At 49.6% G+C, this 19,849-nt stretch overlaps 1 protein-coding gene across 3 annotated transcripts in view; it reads left to right on the forward strand.

The window, feature by feature from the left end:
* INPP5A (inositol polyphosphate-5-phosphatase A) overlaps nt 1-19,849 on the forward strand; it is a 236,464-nt gene that overhangs the window by 70,142 nt on the left and 146,473 nt on the right. For all 3 annotated transcript variants that reach the window (XM_074591909.1, XM_074591908.1, XM_074591910.1), the window contains exons 3-4: nt 3,403-3,503; nt 4,926-5,013. In XM_074591909.1, the coding sequence (XP_074448010.1) occupies nt 3,403-3,503; nt 4,926-5,013 (189 nt within the window). The remainder of the gene's footprint in view (nt 1-3,402; nt 3,504-4,925; nt 5,014-19,849) is intronic.

A 19,849-nucleotide genomic window follows, 5' to 3' on the forward strand; every position in this document is an offset into this window, starting at 1 on the left:
TAGTTACAACTGTTTTCTAATTATGGTAATTTCATAGAGCTATCCAAGTAGATAAGATCAGGACTTGGAAGCCAAAACTGATTTGGAGCAATAAAGCACATGGAGAGTTGGGACTGTGCGTTGTTTAGGGACCACAAATGAGCTCTGTTATGAAGTTCGACTTCGCAGGCTGTGTTTGGTTAATATTTATCTCCAAGATAGTGAAGAAAATGAACCAACCAGCTAACCTTCATAAAGATGCTTGACTGTTAGTTGGTTGCTAATGGACTGTGATTGCAGGCTGCAGTGCCGCCCTTGCGCTTATGGATGTCCCACCTTCAGTTCCATCCGTGGGCAGCTGGTGCTCTGCAGGACAGGGTCTTTCTTACAGTGATGATAAATTAGACCAATCCCACTGCAAGATGACTAGCATAGTGGAAATGTTAGTGGTGGGACCACCGTGGTCCCAGCTTGCCCAGCCAGAGGCTCACAACCCTGCTGTGCATTGCGGCTCGCTCCCTGGCCCGCGGATGAGCCTAGCTGGTTCAACACACATTATCTCTAGGCAGAAAGGGGCATCTGTACGGGGACACTTGTTCCCGTTCTGCCGCGCAGTCCCCGTGCCATGACTGTGGGCAGGACGGCGTGCCCTGCCAGCTGGAGCGCCCCGGGAAGCCGCTCGGGTGCCCATCCCACCACCCACGGCTCGGTGGAGCGGAACGCCGCTAACCAGAGAGGTTCGTCTTGGGCTTCCACAGCGTAGCACAGCTCTTAAGTTTCCACCTAATGGTTCTCCCTGAAAATCAAAGTAGACATTTAGACTTCTTGGAAATGGAAACCTCTCTCCTCAGTGTTGGTAGTTGTAGCCAAGAAAGACTTTTTGTGTGTTCAAAACCATGTTAGATATGTGTGCCGTGTTTGGTGTTAGGCAAGACACCTAAGAAAAACTTTCTCAGCAAGGCTTTCTCTTAGTTGTTTGTAAATCTATAAAATCAGCTAGTATTAATGTAAGCTTTCATAGTTATGTCAAATGTATATCAAAGGAAGAGTATGTGCGTGTCCCAGTTGGGTACAGTTTCTTGGGTTCCAGGTTTTTTTAGCCATCTGTTCTGTAGTCTGCTGCTTATTTATTACTCTTATAAATTTATTTGTCTCAGTTGCACTTTCCATTAGGTCCTGCTCTAGCTCATCCTCGGTCCTTACTGACGACAGCCCGGTTTAAAGTGAGATTGCTACGTATCGTACGTGTTGGGCAGAAACGGGCACTAATGAGCTAACTGAAGTGCACAGAGATGTGGGAGGGAGTGTTTACTTTTTTCCTTTATGTAGTAACACTTGTCAGTAGCTTACCTCAAAATGCTTCACCGAGCAGGTCGGTGCCGAGATGTGTTTCGATGATGGGGAAGCTGAGGTACAGAAGAGGAAGTGACTTATCTGAAGTCACTCGGAAACCAGCGACCGTTATCTCCTTTTTGCGAGTCTAACCTAGTTTAGATTAGAGGTGCTGTAGTTGACAGAAGTCACTGCGTGATCTGTAAATAGTAGTACGCCGTGTTCCCTTGGCGTTGGCGTTCCTGAGGCGCTGCCGGGTTCCCATGCCCCCATCAGCAATGGACCGGGGCTCCCTCCTGCCGCCCTGCACCAGCCAAGCTCCCGGAGCAGTGATGCCTCGCAGCCCCGTGCCGGGGAGGCTGTGGTGGAGAGCGGGGTCCCCGGGGCATCCCTGTCGTTGGGACGTGCACAGAGTCCTTTGTCCCTCGCACTGCGCTTCCCCTGAGCTGGCCGGCCACGTCGCTGCCATGGGGAGGTGGCAGTTCAAAGCAGGGAAGGGTTACTGCTTGCCTCTGCTCAATGGAAAGCTGCTCATTTCATGTTTTGCTAATCTTTAATTCATTGCCGTTAAGCTCGATTTTCTAACGAGATTATTTGCATGGTCAGGAATGAGGAATTTTGCACCCTGTCATCAGGTGAGATGACAATTTCTCTCTCCCGTGCTTTGAAAGAAACATTTTTAAAGACCTTTTTACAGTACAGTTAGTCACTATTGATTTACATAATTAAAAGCATGACTGCAAGGGTTTATTGTGTCTGTCCCTTTTCAGAGTTTCAGGGTGCCAGCAGCAAAAAAAACAAGTACGAAAGGAGAGCTCTCCCTGTTATTTTTTTCAGTTATTCTTCATTGCAGTGCGTTGAAGTTCCAGAAGCGCGTGCAGTCATCGTGCCCATCCCCTGCGCGCCCGTCTGCACCCACCCCCAGTACGAGAGGGGGGAGGATGGGTGTGCGGTGCCCCCCGCGTGCCAGAGCCACCCCACTTCCGAAGCCGGCAGAGGGGAGTTAATTTGTCATTCGGGTGGAAGCCAGGCTGTTCCTCCCCTGAATGGCCGCACGGACAATGTGGCCTTTGTGCTGGCTGGGGCCGCCGAGTGCCACCCAGTCCAAAACAACAGTGGACCGTGTCGCAGATATTGAACGTGTTATTCACCCTGTATGCTTGCACCAGCGCATACTTGATTATTTCAGACTGTTACCCTTTTAAAAAATTTAAATAGTTCTGTAACTTGTGTCCATTAATTCATAAGATAATAAGACATGAAATACAAGTTGTAGAGACTCGGTATCAACACAGAGACATTGGTCGATGTGTTGTTTACAATGGTGAATACAGTTAACGCAGAGAAAATTTATTAGAACAAAATGACATTGAATGTGTGTTTAATGCATCAGCAAATCTATAAATAACTGTATATTTGATTTGGTGCATGACCAAGAAAGCGTACGTTCTAGGGGTTTCAGTGTGATAATTGCATCCTAGTGCTGACTCCTCAGTACTCAAGATACTGGCGTTATAGAGGGCTAACACTTGAACTGGGGTGATGGATTTACATGCCTCCTGTATTAGATACCTGTCTATACATACATAGTGCGTGTGTGTTATTTAAATACTTTTGTAAGATGCTCCGTAAATAACAATATCAAATGTGACAGCTAATCAGCATTCTGTCATGAGCTAATTGGAGATAATTTTGTAAAAGTGGAAGAAACCCCACTTAAATTGATTCAGGTATTTGAACTCTTTCAGCTCGCAGACAAGGAGATGCTGTGATTATCTTAATGGTGTTGGGCCCAATTTGAACTTAGTTGGAAGAGGTTATGTATGTGCTTTAAATGCCTAGGAACTAATTCACAGTTTAAAAAAGAAAATAGTAGCTAAAAGTATTTGAGATAATTTCTGTGTATTATGAGTCTTTTATGTGCATAAGAAATGGTGCTCCCCTTATTGCTGTCCTGCCAGTCGCCTCTCAGGTAACAGCGGGTAATAGCTCTCCTTTCAGAGGTGACACATCTGGATCTGTGTCGTTGACGTTGTGTGATAACAGTTTTGGGGACAACTTTGTTGATACTTGTCTCTCTGTTGGTTTCAGGTTGTACATGCACACAAGCCCCACTTCATGGCTTTACACTGTCAAGAATTTGGAGGAAAAAACTATGAAGCTTCCATGTCTCACGTGGACAAGTTTGTTAAGTAAGTAACCGGGGAGTTATAATATGGAATGTTGGAATGTAATTCTATGGAGTGTGGAATGTAATTCTAAGCAGACGTTATTAGCTGTGTGAGTGTATAAGCTCTGAAATGTTTTTCAACTTCAGCACGTCGTACGGCCTTGCAGAGGGAAGTGACGAGGCAGATGTTTATGCTTTGCAGTATTAAAGAAATGAGGAGAAGTAATGAGTCTCCTCTGGCCGCGTCCCGGCAAGCCGGTCCTGCAGAATACGGAACATGGATCTCCCTCTTGTGTCATCTCTGGGATGAAGCTGCTCGTTCCTGTCGGGACGGGGGGGTACCGCCGGGCCGGGACGTCCCGCTGCCTTCTGATAGCGGCGGCGGTTTTAACAGACAACGAAGAGGGAGCCGGGGGGGACGCGGCGCGGCCGGAGCCCGGCGGAGCGCAGCCCGGTCACAGAAGCTGCCGCGGGCAGTCAGGGCGACCGCTCAGCGAGGGCGCCGCTGCCGGAGCCGCCGGGGCGGTGTGCGGCGGGGGCCGGCTGGGTCTGGGCAGCCGCGGGACGTGCGGTGCCGCCCCTGGCGGGGCCAGGGGCAGGTGACCGTGAGGGACACGCATCGGACCCCGGGTCGCCGCGCTGGGGGTTCCGGGGCGGTGGGGCCGGGCCGCCTCCGCAGGGGCTCCCGGCGCCCACCGGCCCTGCGGTGGGGCCCGGCGGGGGGCGGCCCGGACGGCGCCAGACGCGCTCGCCGCGGGCACGTGCGATCCCACCGGCTCCCGTCCGTGTGACCGCCCGCCGGGCGGGCCGCGGGGGGTGGAAGGTGCGGCCCGGCCCCGCCCCGCGGCGGAGCGGCAGCGCCCTCTGCTGGCGCCGGCGGGCGCGGGCCGCCCCGAGGCCCCCTCCGCTGCCGGCCCCGCCGGTCGCCGGCCGGTGCCGCGCTCCTGAGGCCCCTCCCCGGCCCGGCCCCGCCGGCGGGCGGGGAACGGGGAGCGCGGCCCGGCGGGGGCAGGCAGCCGCGCCGGGGGCCCGCTGTGATCCCACCGCCGCGGGGGCGTCACCCTGGTCGCCCCACACCGGGAGCCCCCGTCCCGCGCCGTGCGGGGCTCCCCGGGCACGGAGGGCTCTCAGCCGAGACGCGGGGCCTTTAGCGCCCGATCGTAGAGGATTCTGTGGTCTGGAGCCCGTCGCAGCAGTGCCCCGGTGGCGCTGCAGAACGTCGCCGCTCCCATTGAAAGAGCAGCCCGTGTGCTCAGCTCCGAAGCTGGCAGGTGCACGGCTGTGGCGCAGGAAACCGCCATCCCCGAAATTCACACAAAATGGGATGAAGGGCTGTGGTTCCTCTGGGTGATATTGGGGACATTACAGAACATTTAGTGATGCTAAAGCAATATGGCATCTTTACATCTGTCTTCATGCTTTCTGTCTCTTCTTTCTCTTTTAGAGAACTGTTGTCAAGTGATGCGATGAAAGACTACAACAGAGCTCGAGTTTACCTGGATGAGAACTATAAATCACAGGAACACTTTACGGTAAACTTCTTTCTTTCGCAAGTTCAGTTCAACTGATGGTGAATTAAACTGGTTGGGGTTTTTGATTGTTGTGGGAGCGTGAGCAGCGTCCATCGTGAGGAGGACTGCATCTTTACTGAGTGTAAATGCTGATCTCACAGAAGCGTGTCCATTTAAAAATGAGAATATCGGAATGCACAGAAAGTCTTGTCTTTTGTTTAAAATGACTAAGTTTTTTTTTTCTCTTAATAATCAACTTTCTCAGTGGGTCGGAATTATCTTCCACTTACGGGAGCATGTTGCTGTCTGTCGGTCTGCAGCGGCGCCGGCCTGCGGGCAGTGAGTGGCGACGGGGCTTGGCGAGGGCTGAGGACTGGCGTTAGGGGTGTCTGGAGCTGGTTCTCAGGCTCCCTCGCCTGCAGGATGTGCCAGAGCACAAGTTTCCCCAGCGTGCGTGTGGTGTTTAGGTAAACGTCCAGGCATGTGCGCAGAGCAGGAGCGACTGCGTGGTCATCGCCACAACCATACAGCGTGTGACCAGGCCTGCTGTTCGTCTGGGTAATTAGCGCTAGATTGTGCAAGAAAGAGCAGCCCCGTGGAGGTGAATCCGTGGCATCTCCAGTCTCTGCAGGATGGCACCTTCCCTTTCCCCCAGGATACTGGCCGGGGTGGTCAGTGGCTCCAAGGAGCCCTTTGCCGGCTCGCTGGTGCTGCATGGGGGTGGATGGCAGCGACCGGGACCTGCAGCCCAACCAGGGAAACCAGCCCCCAGCACGCACAGGCATCCCGGCTCGGTAGCATGTAACCTAGGGGAATAACAACCTGGAGAGGTTTTTATTTAGTCATTTTTTAATGACTCTGGCTAGGAGCCCAGGTAACATGGTATGGGAGGAGAGATATCCAGATTTTTTTTGTCTTTGTCATCAAAGAGGAGAAAAACAAGATTATCACCTTTACTGAGCCTTGGTGGGACCAATCTTGCGTGAGGAGTGTAAGAGCTGTGTGCTGGAGACATCCAGGACACCCTGGTAGATGAAGGGCAGTAAGACAGAACTGCGTGTTTTAGGCTCTTATCGCTCAGGACTGCGTCCAATAAACCTGCTCGCTAACGAAGCCCCCGCAGGGTCCCGTGGCAGGGCTGGGGTGGACCTGCAGCAAGCACCTCCTGGGACGGGCAGAAGTGCTGTCAGGGCTCTGCACAGCCTCAGCAGGGGCTCGGACCAGGTCACCTCCAGAGATCCCTCCTGACATGGACTCATCTGGGATTGTGAGGAAAAGGGGTAGTTGTTCATCTGTGATCTTAATTTGGGAAACACGCTGTAGAAGACTAACGCAACCTATAACAAAATATCTATAACTTTCTTAAGAAGAGGGTCACAATGCTTTGTACTATTGAAGTTATATTATTTAACATGAGGTATGTTTATTTTTGATGCCATTATGGTCTATAAAGGCTCTTAAAGAGGTTGACAGCAATCCTGATGTAGAGCATGTGCTGTTTGTGTCGATGAAGTTCGATCTCTGTATTTTGCAAAGGTCCTAGTTCAAGAAATAACATGGTTTTTTGTTTCACGTTTTAGCATTATTTTCTAGGCACTATGTTTTCTTGCAGTATTCCCCAACCACCTTTGTAATTCTCCCTTTCCTGTCATAAATACTACTTTGCATATCTTCTTCTCATCCTGTATTTACTAAAGCTAGCCCTTCCTGGAAAAAGAAATTCTGTCAACACAATCAGTCAGTAAAGAGGGGGGGAAAAAGACTGCTTATACCAATGTTGCTTTCCATGGAAAATAGTCTAACCAAACATGTGCTTTTATTATTTGATTAAATTACCCTCTGTAGAACTAGTGGCTGTACCGACGTAAAGCCGGTTTGTGGGGGTGTCCGATGCAGCCCCAGGCGCCGGGCTGTCTGTAATGACACCAGAGCGGTGCTGGGGGGCTCGGCCGTGGCTCCTGCTGTCTCTGGTGGCAGGAGGCAGGGGTTTCCCGGAGGAGACCTGGGACCGTTTCAGATGTGGGCTCATCCGCATGGGTTACCTGGCAGTGAGCGCGGAAGCGCTGCTGGTGGGACTAACACACAACAAGGTTACTGGGAAACGGCGATGAGCGTAGCACCCGCGCGTGACGGTGTCTGCAGGAGAGCGGGGGCTCCCCGCCTGGAGGGTGGGTTTATGTCAGACAAACTGGGAGCAAGCTCCCGTTGCAGTGCTGTAGCTGGAGTAGGAAAGCAATCCCTGAAATGTAGCTACTGGAGAAAGAGTGTAAGAGAAATGGTGATTTTTTTTCTCTGTAGACAGATGTGGTGAAGGCAGCATGGGTGTTCCAGCATCTGGTTCTTGCGTCAGAATTTTTAAAACCATAATGAAAAGATGGAGGTGACACAGAATGACAGTTCTGGCTTTTTTCTGACTGTCTTTCTTTCCAACCCGTAAGAAACTTTAAGAGCTGAATCAGTTCAGTGTGGAAAAGGGAAAAAACCAAAAGATGAACAATGGTTTTATTACGCTTTATATTACTGTAATCGTGAGAAAATGCCGTGTGCTAGGGGAATATTTCATACCTTCCTTGTTAGACTTTTAGTAGTAGTGGCTTAGAACCAAAGCTGGAAAACCTGGAAAGGAGAGAGGATGCACCTTCAGATTGAGATGCTTAAACTTTTGACTTGTTAGTCCACTTTTTGGCACTTAGTGCTGCCAGCCGTCATACATGGTTCCCAAGACGATTGTCATGAACCAAAGATTCATATAAATGATTTTTCACACATGTGATTTGAACTGGCAGCTCTTCAGCTCCTCTGCTCAGCCTCCGCGTGCACAGAACTGATGCGCTGGCTGACTCTGCACAGGGATTTCACCGCTGTGGTGTGTCCATTTAGGGTAAAGTTTTAGTCTTATCTCCAGTGTGGTTTGGCTCGCATGATGTTATGCGTCTCCCTGCTTCCTCATTAGTTCTGCTTGATTGCAAAGTTCTTTAACTTCTGTGGGCTTTTTTCCATCCCTTCTAAGGCACGGAGTTGGCAGCAGATGGTAGCCTTGTAATTATTATATTATTACCTCTTTGTCTTTGAAACATAAACATTTATCACATATATTGTTGTATAATGCTATTTTCTTTAGAAATGGAGAAGCCCAAGTAGTTGCAGTTTGGCTAACCTTTACCCCTGCTGCTTTCACATCCCCTTTTCTAGCAGTTTCGGCACCGCTTCTGCTGTACGGCTCTCCTTGGCTCGGCTCCTGCAGAGCTAAGTCAGATTTATCTGCCCGTAGTTCCTCCCTTGGCAGCGTGAGGACTGACGCTGCCGTCTGAGGAAGCGTTTCCAATAGCCTGTCCCTTCGGCACGCAGCACGTCTCTTCCAGCCCGAGGCAGCGGGTGCACGTTTTACGTGAGTGTTGTGAAGTAAAAGAACAGTGTGATAACGAGATGTCTCTCATGGAGCGATTTGGTTTTAAAAGCTTTATTAAATTCACTACGTATTAAGGATCAAAATGGTTCATTTCGCATCATCCCAGACACAAATAAAGTTTAATACCAGGCATTTGTCATTGATGGTGACATATACCTAATCTGGTACGAACCAGGCAGGTTTTAGGTTTGGGATTTGTGTGGAGAGCGCGGGGGGTGACGTGACCGGGGAGGAAACCGCGGGTGGGTTGGTTGGCTTTGTCCCACCGCAGGTGGTAGGATGAGGCTGTGCGGGAGTTTGTTCCGCTCAAAACGCACTAAATGACAGACAGCGAACACAGCCCCGGCCGGTGGGACGAGCCGTGAGGGCGGGGGCTGGGGGATGCTATGAGATGCCGCTGCCGAGATCTCTGAGCCGCGGCCCCCTCGCAGGGGCTGCGGGATGGGCTGAGACGTTTTGGCAGCGACTCTTGCCCCAGGCGTTCATGAAGGCAGGCCTTACGAGCCACGTCAGCGGGGGGTGTCACGGGGAGCGCAGGGTAGTGCCCATGCACGTGGAAGAAGCAATTCGTATCACACTTCAGAGATGCATGGTTCTCTAAAAATTAAAAATGATCTGAAGATAAATCTCTTGGCAGATGGCTGCTGCATTAGGGCTAATGCTGCTCGGCCCTGGGAAGGTGACAGTGACGGAGTTAAGAGCTCCCAACAGTTATGAATGAGGTTTGCGGGTGACAGCCTTTGCAAGCGTAACGATGGCTTCCCAGAAGCTTCAGATTAACTAACCAGCAGCTCTGATGCTGTTCCGGTTATGACTGGAAATACAGATGGCAAACGAGCGTGGGCAGACTGACCCCTGTGCTAGACAGAGACTTGCAGGGATCCAAATGGGTTGACAACGGTTTTTAACATTCAGCTCCTGTGAATCTCTGTTTGAAACCGTGATACTGTTTTTTTTGTCACGTAGAATGTAATCTAGAAGGTAGATCAAGGGAGATCTTAGTTTCTGTTAGAGAACGTATAGTTAGTGAAGAGAGGAGACAGATATAAGAAGATCAAAATAGGTAAAAGCCTGAGAAGCACAATTGTGTTATTTATTTGTGAGTACACCCGATGGACTTCACTCTTGATAAAGCAGGGCTGCGCGGTTGTGTTGATCTTCCCTAATGTCCTAGCATTTACATTTTCTGTTAATTTTACTGTATTTGATATATTTCATGTAAGGGAAAAATCATAAATTTTGATGCTTCTCTATGTGAAGAGTTACTCAAAAATAGTTGGGTTTGATGAACTTTTACCTGTGGATACTTCTCAAATAGCCTAAGTTAATTGTGAATAAGGTGCTTTTATTCTGGAATAAGAGCATTCATACTGAGGCTGAAGAGCAGCCAGAAGTAAGTTGATGTTTTCATCAAATCCGTAATTATTTTAATATGAAAACAGATCAGTATAATCAGTGACATTTTTTATTGTAATTAGATCAAAGCTAGTTTTGTTTGGTGCCCTGTATTTATTGATTTCTGTGAGATTCAATTAAGGTTTTATATTGCTTAACAAAAGCCTTTTCTTTTTTTTTTTTTTCTTTTTTTCCATTGTTAAAAGAAGGCCGAAGGAACGCCTGTCTGCCTTAAACCGTACCTGCTGTGTTGAGCGCGTGGTTGCAGCAGGTCAAGAGAATCTTTGTTGGAGCGAGTCAAATCCTGGGGACGGGCTCATGCCGGGAGCTTTTGGGGGCATGTCTGGAGTGGCGGGGTGGGCTGGCGGGTTTGTGGAAGCATCTCCACAGCGGTGTAGTTGCTTTACTTCTCAGTATGGATTTATCTTGCAAAATAAACGGAATCCTCAGTTGTCTGCTTGCTCAGCCCAGTAGGTAGCCTTGCAATGAGAGTAATGCTGCTGGGCCGTGCAGCTCGTGAAGTTCCAGCTTGCGCCTCCTGGTAACGATGTGTTGCACTGTAATGAGTTCATGGCATAGTGGCTTTTTCAGATGTTTTTCAAATTAACAGCAAAGAAAGATACTTTTTGAAACTAGCGTTTCTGACGTGAGGAAGATGTGTTTAAACAACACTGGCACCATAAACAGCAAATATTATTTTGTACTGCTAATACAAATAAATTGAAAGGAGAGGGGATGCTGCGCTCGCGTGGCTGCCTTCTTCCAAAGTTCAAGTTTTGTGAGAGAATTACTGAAATGAAACTTGCCTTAAATTAGCACCCCAGAAATGGACAAAGATAGATCGTTAGTGGAGATTAGAGCAGATAACGGTCCCTTTTTCTGACAGGCTTTATTCGCCCACCCCCTGCCCAGTCTGTTAGGCGGCCGGGACGCCTGGCTGCAGCCCAGCGAGGGCATCGTTCCTGGGGAGCGTGTGTGTCTCCCGGAGAGCAGCTCTCTGGAAACCCTGGGGGGCGGCCGTCGCGCCACCTCCCCAGCGGGGCACAGGTCTCTGGGGTTGTGATGGGGACCCACCTGCTCCTCGGGCTGCCCCTCCGCCCCCGTGTGCCAGGCTGTCCCCATCCGTCCCAGGTCCCCTCCCTGCCCTGGCATGCTGGTGGCTGTCATGGGGCTGCGCTGGGGGGGGTCACGCCATCGGGTGTATCAGGACAGAAACAGTGAGGGTAAGCACTGTAAAAAGCGGCTGGAATGCTTAAATTCTGCGGTAACACAGACGTTTTCCTCTTGGACTAGGTAAGTGAGCACGTGCACTGCCATAACCATTCTGTGATTCTATGATCATGGGTAGAAAATAGTTATGCTTTTTCTTTTTTTCCTGATAGTTTTTACTTGACTCCGTACACTCTGTGCCAGTAGATTTTAGATGCAAAATGTCTCTTAAACTAAGCTAGATGCAGCATTGGGTGGCCTGCAGCAGGGTCTAGGAGGGACCTTTGCTCGAGTCAGTCTTCAACAATAATGACCTGAGCTGGGGTGACGGGGAGGGCTCCAGCGGGGAGTGGTGGTCCTAAAAGCACAAGCGGGCAACATTTTATTCAAGTGTGTTATTTTACCTTAAAATTGTATCTGCTCATTACTGAGAGAATAGTAAAGTTAATTTTTGTTAGATTAATGATATTTGAGTAATATTTTTGGTTGAGCTGAGTTCGAATAATTGGCCATTAATTGAAAAAGGAAATTGAATTGAATTTATCTTGTACATAAATCCTGTCATAGTTATTAATGGGTCTTAGAAAATATCGGCCTGTTCCCAGAAATGAATGGTGTACGCTGATTCTTCTGAGCTTATTAGCTGTGGCAGTTTGGAGTTTTGTTAAATAAAAAAGATGATTTAGGAAGAGAGGCATAATTGAATTGAATATTGGGGGGATTCACACGCCTGATGAGTTCTCCGCCCGTTTCCCCGTTAGGAGCGTTCAGGCGTTTTCCCTTTCTGCCGTGTTTCCCCAGGAGGGGGGGCTGGAGCACCGCTCTGTGCCGCCGGGCCCCCCAGCCCCCCCACCGCGCTGCGGGGCCGGGCCCCGGTGCGGGGCGGGCTGCGGGCGGGGGTTCCGCCCGGGCGGTGCTGGGGACGCCCGGGGATTTGTGGCGGTGTGCCGGCGTGCCCGCTGCCGAGCCCGAGGCGCTGGGGCACGCTGCCTGGCCAGGCTTGTCCGTCACCGTGCCCTCTGCCTGAGTTTTCTTCTGCGATTTACGTCAGCCTCTTCCCGCCTTGTCGTTTTTTCCCTTCTCTCCTTTCCGTGGATTTTTATTTTGTACTTGAGTTTGGTTTTTATAATATATTTGAAAAATAGGCCGAGCTAGAGGAGGAGGACGTTACTCCTGGTCTTCAGCCGTAGCATCACAATAAAACAAAGTCTCCCTGGCACTGGTTGCGTCTCTTCACGTTGGCGTGATCGCAGCCCCCCAGCTCGTCATCCCCTCCTGGCCCCGCTGTGGTCGGGGTGGTCTGCGGGACGTGGCACCCTCCTCACTAGTTGGGGGGTGTCGGAGGGGACAGGACCAGGACACTCACCTCCAGAGACATCGTCCTCCTGGGGCTTCCTGGGGTCTCCTGCCCCGGGCCTTCAGAAAGGTGGGCTTATTTCAGGCTTCCTACAAGCTGTACCTACACAAAGAAGCGTTCATGACGTCGCACTGGGTTCCTCGGCGCGCAGCGAGGTGGGGAGGTGGCAGAGACACTGTACCTGAGGGACAGGGCGGTTCTGCAGGGGAAGGTCACACCAAGGGGGTGGCATTTGGCTCTCTGCTGGAATTAACTCCTGTGAGGGTCACCCAGGGAACCATCTTCTGGAACAGAAAGTCCACAGGCTCCTTTCTGAGAAGCGCATACAAAAACCTATGAGTATTGTGTCATCCCCAGCCTCCCCGCAGCATCTCTCATCATGTTTCTCTCTGCCTCGCTGTCTTTTTTTTTTTTTTTAAAGTAACAACTTTTTAAACAAATCTTATTATGCAAGTTCTTTGGGACTTTTTTTCTTGGTACTCAAGTGCACAGGGGTGTGTATTGTGCTGGTGGGCTGTGATATGACCATAGAACTATGGAACTGTCTAGGTTGGAAGGGACCTTTCAGATCATCGGGTCCAACACTGACAAAACCCATCGCTAAACCGTGCCTTTAAGCCCTGTATCTATCCATCTTTTAAATCCCTCCAGGGATGGCGACTCCAGCACTTCCCTGAGCAGCCTGTTCCAATGCTTAATAACCCTTTCAGTGTAAAAACTTTTCCTAATATCCGATCTTAACCTCCCCTGATGCTGCCTGGGGAGGCTCTCCATGAAACGCGGCAGATGCTGCGGAGGGGAGCACTCGGGGCTGTGTTGGTGCTCGCTGCTGGGATCTTTTTTACTTTCTGCTAATTCCGCTTCCTAGGTGAGAACAGGGGCGATAAAACCGATCGGCAAATTCGTCACTCCTCCCTGCAAGCGCCCCCGAAAGGCCGGCAGGGAACCCCGCCCGCCCGCGCAGCGCTGCCGGGGCTCAGTGGCGGGGGCCGGCGCCGCGCGGGGGCGCTGTCCCGCAGCCGCTGCGCCTGGACCCCCGCGCCCCCGTCCGCACCCCGCGCCCCCGCTCCGCACACCGCTCCGCGCCCCGCACCCCGCCCCGCGGCTGCGGCCGTGAGGCGCGCGGGGAGAGACAGGGCGGGGGGCTTGGAAAGCCGCGTCACGACATTCGGCCTCTGCGTTAGCTTTTCTCTTTTCTTGTTGATTGAAAAAACCCGAGTTCGCGAAGCGAGCCGGTGAGCGTGGGAGTGGATCCCGCCGCTGCTGACACAGTCATGGCAAAACGGTTGTGTACGGTTGTCGTTTTGTGACACGGACGTGTGTTTACAAACACCTGAGATGAAATCTCCCACTTGATTTCTTAGGGAACCGGGTCGGCCGTCAGGGAATCGCTTCCAGTCTCGTCTGGATGGGGAATGGGATCTGAAAGGTGTTGCCGCAGTGGTACCTGCCTCTGTTTTTTGACTTACCTTTTTTTCTATGCATTTTTGAAACAAATGTATGAGACGTTTATAGAGCTGTTCTTGCTGTAAGGAATTTCATGGCTTATTTTCCACCTGTTTTCTGATGCTTCCGTATAGTGGAAGAGGAGGAATAATTACAAAACAGTGAGAAATTTTACAGATCAGTAGCCCAATAATGCAGTCTTGGGTCAATTCCTGTTGTTTACAAATGTGCTAGTGCTGAGGAAATCGGTGATATAGCAGCTTCTTTATACGTAGAATCATTATACTGTTTGTATTAGCTATGGATTTACAATTTATATGGAATTGCATTTTCTCTGGGCTGTGTATTTTATATTCAGAATTTCATACTGCAGTCATGCGACAGACTACATGCTTAGAAAAAATGTGGGATTATTTATAAAGAATAATTACGACCTGTTTTTGTAGAAGCCCATACATCTAAAAATCAGCTGGAATACTTGAAATTAAATTATAGACTATAATATCTGAACACAAGGGGAAAAGGCGTATTTCTAAGCTTTTAAAAATTAAAAAAGACTTTTCTGATTCCTGTTGGAAAAGTGAGGCTAAAACAAACTTTTTTAAAAAATACCCTGTAGCTGTCACGTAAGGCAAGAGATGCTGTGGTTGTTGGCGACTTGGGCCGGTACCTTCAAGGTGCGTGGTGCCTCTGTGCACGGCACTGAGCCTTGCAGTCGCTGGTTTGGAATTCCCTGAGGGTTGCGGTGATTTGGAATTACCTGGGCCCACCTGGCCCCGAGCCCTCCCTGCCGCCGGGGGGGTGGCGGGGTGGAGGGTCCCATCCCCGGGGCGGGCGGTGTTGGCACTTGGCATTGTCTGAGCTGGTGAGGAGGAGCAGGACCGACGGAGACCTGCTCTCCTTCTGCTGTCGGAGCGTGTTGCGGTTTTGTTTGATTCTGCCTTGTTGCATATTTAATTATTGTGTGTTCTTAAAGTAATTTCTCCAAAGATTTATGGGAAGAATTATTGGTTGGCTCAACGCGTACATCAAAACACTAAATCTTCTCAATCGTATTCCATTTATTTGACAACTCTGCTTTTGACAGTTCCGTGATACTGCAGAGATATTCCGGAGGCTTTAACTCAGAGCCCTTTGCAGATTAGTATTTGCTGCCTGCTTTTTGTCTGACAGTTCTCAAGCTTTATGTAGCTTTTTCCTTTTTTTTATAGTACGTGATACTTAGAATTTATTCTTCTTAATCCCATCTTGAAGAACGAATATAATTCAGTTTGATACATAAATTTGCATGTAAATAGTAAAGAATTTTGAAGGAAAACATGGCTAATAGAGATTTTCACTTATTAAGAATGGGATAAAAGTCCCATTTTTCAGGGCTTTTTTTTATATTATTTTATTTTAGTAAAGTTTCTTTTGAAGTCCAAGACCACAGCAAATATTCTTGGGGTGAAAGGAAGAAATCCTGGGCAGAGGAGCCGAGGAACGGCTCTGCAGAGTGAAGGCTGTCCTTCACTCCATCCAAGGCTCCAGCCTCCATCGTGGTGTCCGTGCTGCTCCCGAGCACAGGAGACCTCAGTTCCATCCCCAGACCCTGCACCGCGTCCCGGGGGCCGGACTGGGGGACGCCGGTGGTGCCCAGCGGCCTGTGGTCGCTGCGCTGGCCGGCGGCTGTGGCTCCTGGCCAGTTGGTGCCTCCATGGCCTGGGGTCGTGGCTCTCAGCCCATCGGTGCCCCCGTGGGCGCTGGGAGGCAGACGGTGCCTTCCCTGAGCCATGCCCGGTGGCAAGCGCTCCCCAGCCAGGAGCCTGCCAGAGAGCCAGGAGGAGAGTGTTCTACTGCTTGGGATCCATCGTTAGCAGCTCGTCCACAAGTGATGTGTGGCCAAAGATTAATAACTTCTCGCGTTAGTGGTTTGCAGGCAGCTGCTTGCCCTAAGTGTTTCGGTACGTGACTGCCTCCTGCACATCTGGCAAACATACGTTGGTAAACATTTAAATGCTGTAAATTACATTTCCTGGGACCTAACCCTTCCCTTCTAAGCCACGGGAACGCTCCCAGCCTTCCCTGGGGACAGCGGGGCATCACTCGGCAGCCCCCGCCGTCCCGAGGGCAGGCTGTGCCCCGCTGCGGGGCTGGGGGCTCGGCGGGCGGTCTGCCGGCGCTCGGGAAGGTGTGCCATGCTCAACGGAACAGGAAGAACAGTCACGAAAAACAGCCTTATCCGCTGAAACAACTGAAGGTCTGGCACAAATAGTACAGTAAATGCTTTAATTTGAAGTTTGCAAAGCCCCACATGGGTCCCGTTCAGAAATTTGGGGGCATAGTTGCCAGGTTTTGTCCTTCTACAGGAAAAAAAAAATTAAATTGTTGAAGTATGGGGCAACTGGATGCCTTGTTTGCATCTATATGCGGTAGGGCTAAGGGCAGGACCATGTATACATTGCTCCAGCTTAGCCGCAGTGTTATTAACAGCGCTTTTCAAGTAATGCGTGTGAGGAATTTTGTTTGTGCGAACAAAATGTTTGATTTGGAACAGCTCTGGCTTTCAAGAAAAGATGTGAGATTGGAAAATGTGAAAATAATTGCTTAAGGAATTATGAAACGCTGTTTAAGGAACTTGCTAATGTGTTTGTCTGAGGCACTAAATTCTTAAGTAAGAGCAGCGTGACTCTGTAGAAAAACGATACGTATGCTATTTACTGATACAAACTAATGGGTTTATTAGTGTTTGAAATAATGTTATAATACAGTATTCATAGCCGAATAGAAAGCAATACGTGAGCCTGCCGGCTCCCTTTCTGTGCCTGCCGCGGGCAGCCGGGTCTCACCGCAGAGCTTTTACAGCGGTACGTCTCAGACAGGCTGGGAGCTGCACCTGTTTTTTCACAATTAAAAACAAATGGGTAAGAGGAAAAGACTTTGTTGGATTACAGTAGGTAACCATAATCTCGAGATATGGCTATCAATGTGAAAAGGCAGTACGCGGCCCAATTACCACAGGGGAAAAAGACGAATAAAAGCCTGCCGAGCTCTGGGTGAGGCGGCGCTGGGTGAACCCGCGGGCTCTACGCCGGGGCTTGGCGGGGGACGACTACGCCGGGAGAAGGCAGGAGGAAAGGGCTGGGGCTGGCAGCGTCCCCTCCCGCCAGCCCCCTGGGGAGGGTGGATGCACCGGGCGCCGGACCCGGCCGTTGCAGGGAAAGGAACGGTCAGGGGCGTTGATGCCTGTACGAAAACCCCGCGGCCACGCGCACGCCACTCTGTTAAATTTCACAGTGTTTGCAACGTACAAACCCAAACTGGAACCCTTTGACACTGAGGAAGTGTTTCCACTTAGTTTTAGAGGGCTTTCCAAGTGTCTATTGATCAGTGTTCTCTAACAGCACAGAAATAATGTGTCTAATTTAACTGGCCACATGGAGGAGTATAGAAAAAACATTAGTTATCCCTTGAAAGGCTTGGAACATCGATAGGAGGACATAACATTAATGACTTTCCTATACACGAGCTTCAAAAATGGCTAAATGAGGAAGAAATTACAAATTTATTTTCCTATAATTTCAGCAGTTGTCTTGTTTTACTGCACCAGTAAAGCATTAAGCAATGAAATGTCACACAAGGAGTATTTTCCTGATAATTTGTCTGACATGCAAAGCATATAAAACAAAAGGGAAAAAGATGGAAATGTGGGGTTTAGTCGTTTTGACAAATATAGTGATTTTTTGCTCATGAAGTCTGGCTGAGAGTCTGCTGCTTCTGTCCAAACCATTTCAAATATTGCGGTTTTCTGAGTGGCTCACTGCATCAGGAACGTCTTTGTTGTCTCAATTTTCTCCTTTTCCCTGAACACAGATTGGTAATTTATTAACATAAATAAATTTATGGCAAATATTATTTAGATGTCAAGGTTTTGTTTTTCGAATAAATGGGATAAATACCAGGTCTCCAGAGGTGGGCAGCAGAAGTCCAGGCTGGGAAAGGAAATGTTGTTATCAGTTCCCTTCCTTTGCGAAGTATTCAATTGTAAAAAGGAGTTCTGGGTTGGTTTCATTTTATCCCATCTTTTCCAGATAAACAGAAAATTTTGTGGGGGAAAAAAATACCTGATTTCTGAATGAACTAAAACCGTAAACATTCATTCTAGAGCTGGCCGGCATTGCTGCCTGGTTACCCGCAAATCCTTCGTAGACTGAAGTGTCCAGTGCAGGATTCCCTTCCCGTCGGGTGGGAGCTGGGGCTGGGGGCGAAACGCTCTTGGTTGTTGATCCGAGTAGATTTGGCCATGGTGCGTGGAAGTGTGTGTGCAGCGGGTTGTCTTTTGTGTTCTTCCACTTTGACTATTCAGGTTGTGCATTTTTGATCTTCCAGGGTCAGCGGAGGGGCATTTACCCTCACACTCTGAGAAGGGCTCCCCAGCTGCGCAGGAGGATGCATTATTTTTTTCTTTGCTAGAAGTCATTACTGTGCTGGGGTTATGAGACATCATTGCTTCCCTTTCCTTACCTAGAAGTGCGATCTGTGTTACACCTGCTTCATAATAAGCATAGAAAAAATGTGCTATAAATGGTAACCGTCATCCCATGAAGTGCTTCATCAGGCAACGAAAGTTGTGCACAAGGAGGTGATTAAAAAAAACCCAAAGCCAAACACAAACTTTCTTCATGGAAAGGGTTGTCAAGCGTTGGAAGAGGCTGCCCAGGGCAGTGGTGGAGTCGCCATCCCTGGAGGGATTTAACAGCCGGGCAGACGTGGGGCTGAGGGACGTGGGGTAGTGGTAACTTGGCAGTGTGAGGCTGATGGCTGTTAGGTCGGTGATCTGAAAGGTCCCCTCCAACCTCAACGATGCTGTGGTTTGCAGGCTGTGGATCTGGAGTGCGACGTGCAGGGAAGGGATGGGGGATGGTGGTAGGAACAGCACTCGGATCGCTGGTCAGGCAACAGGGACCTGTGACAGGGCCTGAGGAAACAAAACAGGCTCCGTTTCTCCTGGGTAACAAGGGCAATGAAAGGGCAAAACTTTCTGTTTGGGTCACTGACAAGGAAGTGCATCAGAATATCCAAGAGGGAACATCGGACAGTTTATAAAGATGATGGAAGGTGTAAATCTGTGTTGTGCAACATTAAGCCACACCTTTAACATACTTGTGAGAATGAGCAGACGTGTGGGTACTCCTGCCTACGGTGACAAACTCGTCCGTGTCCCCGGGAGCGGGCTGGAACGGCCGGTGTTGGTGGGTACGGCTCGCTGGCGTGGGAGTGTGGGGATGGGGGCTGTCCGGGGACTGGGGCGAGAGTTTGGGTGGTCTGCATATTAAACGTTCGTTATTTGGTGCTTGACCACTTATATTAGGGCTGTCAGGGGGTTTAGATCACAGAGGAAGAAATCGTATAAGGAAAGTAAGTATGAAGGGATGGATAATGTATGGGAATGTCAGAAACAAAGTACTAATGATCAGGAAATACATGGGCCTTGAGAGTGGGAGAAGACAAAGTAAATGATATCTTTAATGTTAAAAAAAACAAATGACACAACCCAAACAACAAAAAAAACCCAAACCAACTACTTTTGCAAGAATTCGTGTCTATCTCAGCTAATTATCATAATGGCTTATTAATCTCGGACTCAAAAGGCTGCAACTTAAACTGTCTTGCATGCCTGGAAAAGTCTCTAAAAAAAGATGCATTTTTTCTGTACGGACTCACTGTTGTGAAAGCAGCGTTCCTTCCAAAGAGAAGAAACACCTCAGCGCGTGCTAACCTTTTCTTTCTGAAGCGCGCCCTGCCCGGTGCTTTGCTTTCGTTTTCGTGTTGATGCTGGGTGGAATCAGCGCACCCACATCCCCCGCAGAGGTACCCGTGCGCGCATCCAAGCGCTCCCAGGTCACACCAGTGTCTTCTTTTGCCACACCGCTTCTCAAAGCAAGCTGCGGTCTAATCCCCTAGTTAACACGGTACATGAAAACAGATAGTACACTGATGGACTTTTATGTGCGTGGCGGGGAGGGTTTAATGCGTGGTGAAAATACAGCACTGAGTAACAT

Source organism: Larus michahellis, chromosome 6 (genome assembly GCF_964199755.1).
Source record: "Larus michahellis chromosome 6, bLarMic1.1, whole genome shotgun sequence".
In the NCBI taxonomy this organism is placed as follows: domain Eukaryota; kingdom Metazoa; phylum Chordata; class Aves; order Charadriiformes; family Laridae; genus Larus; species Larus michahellis.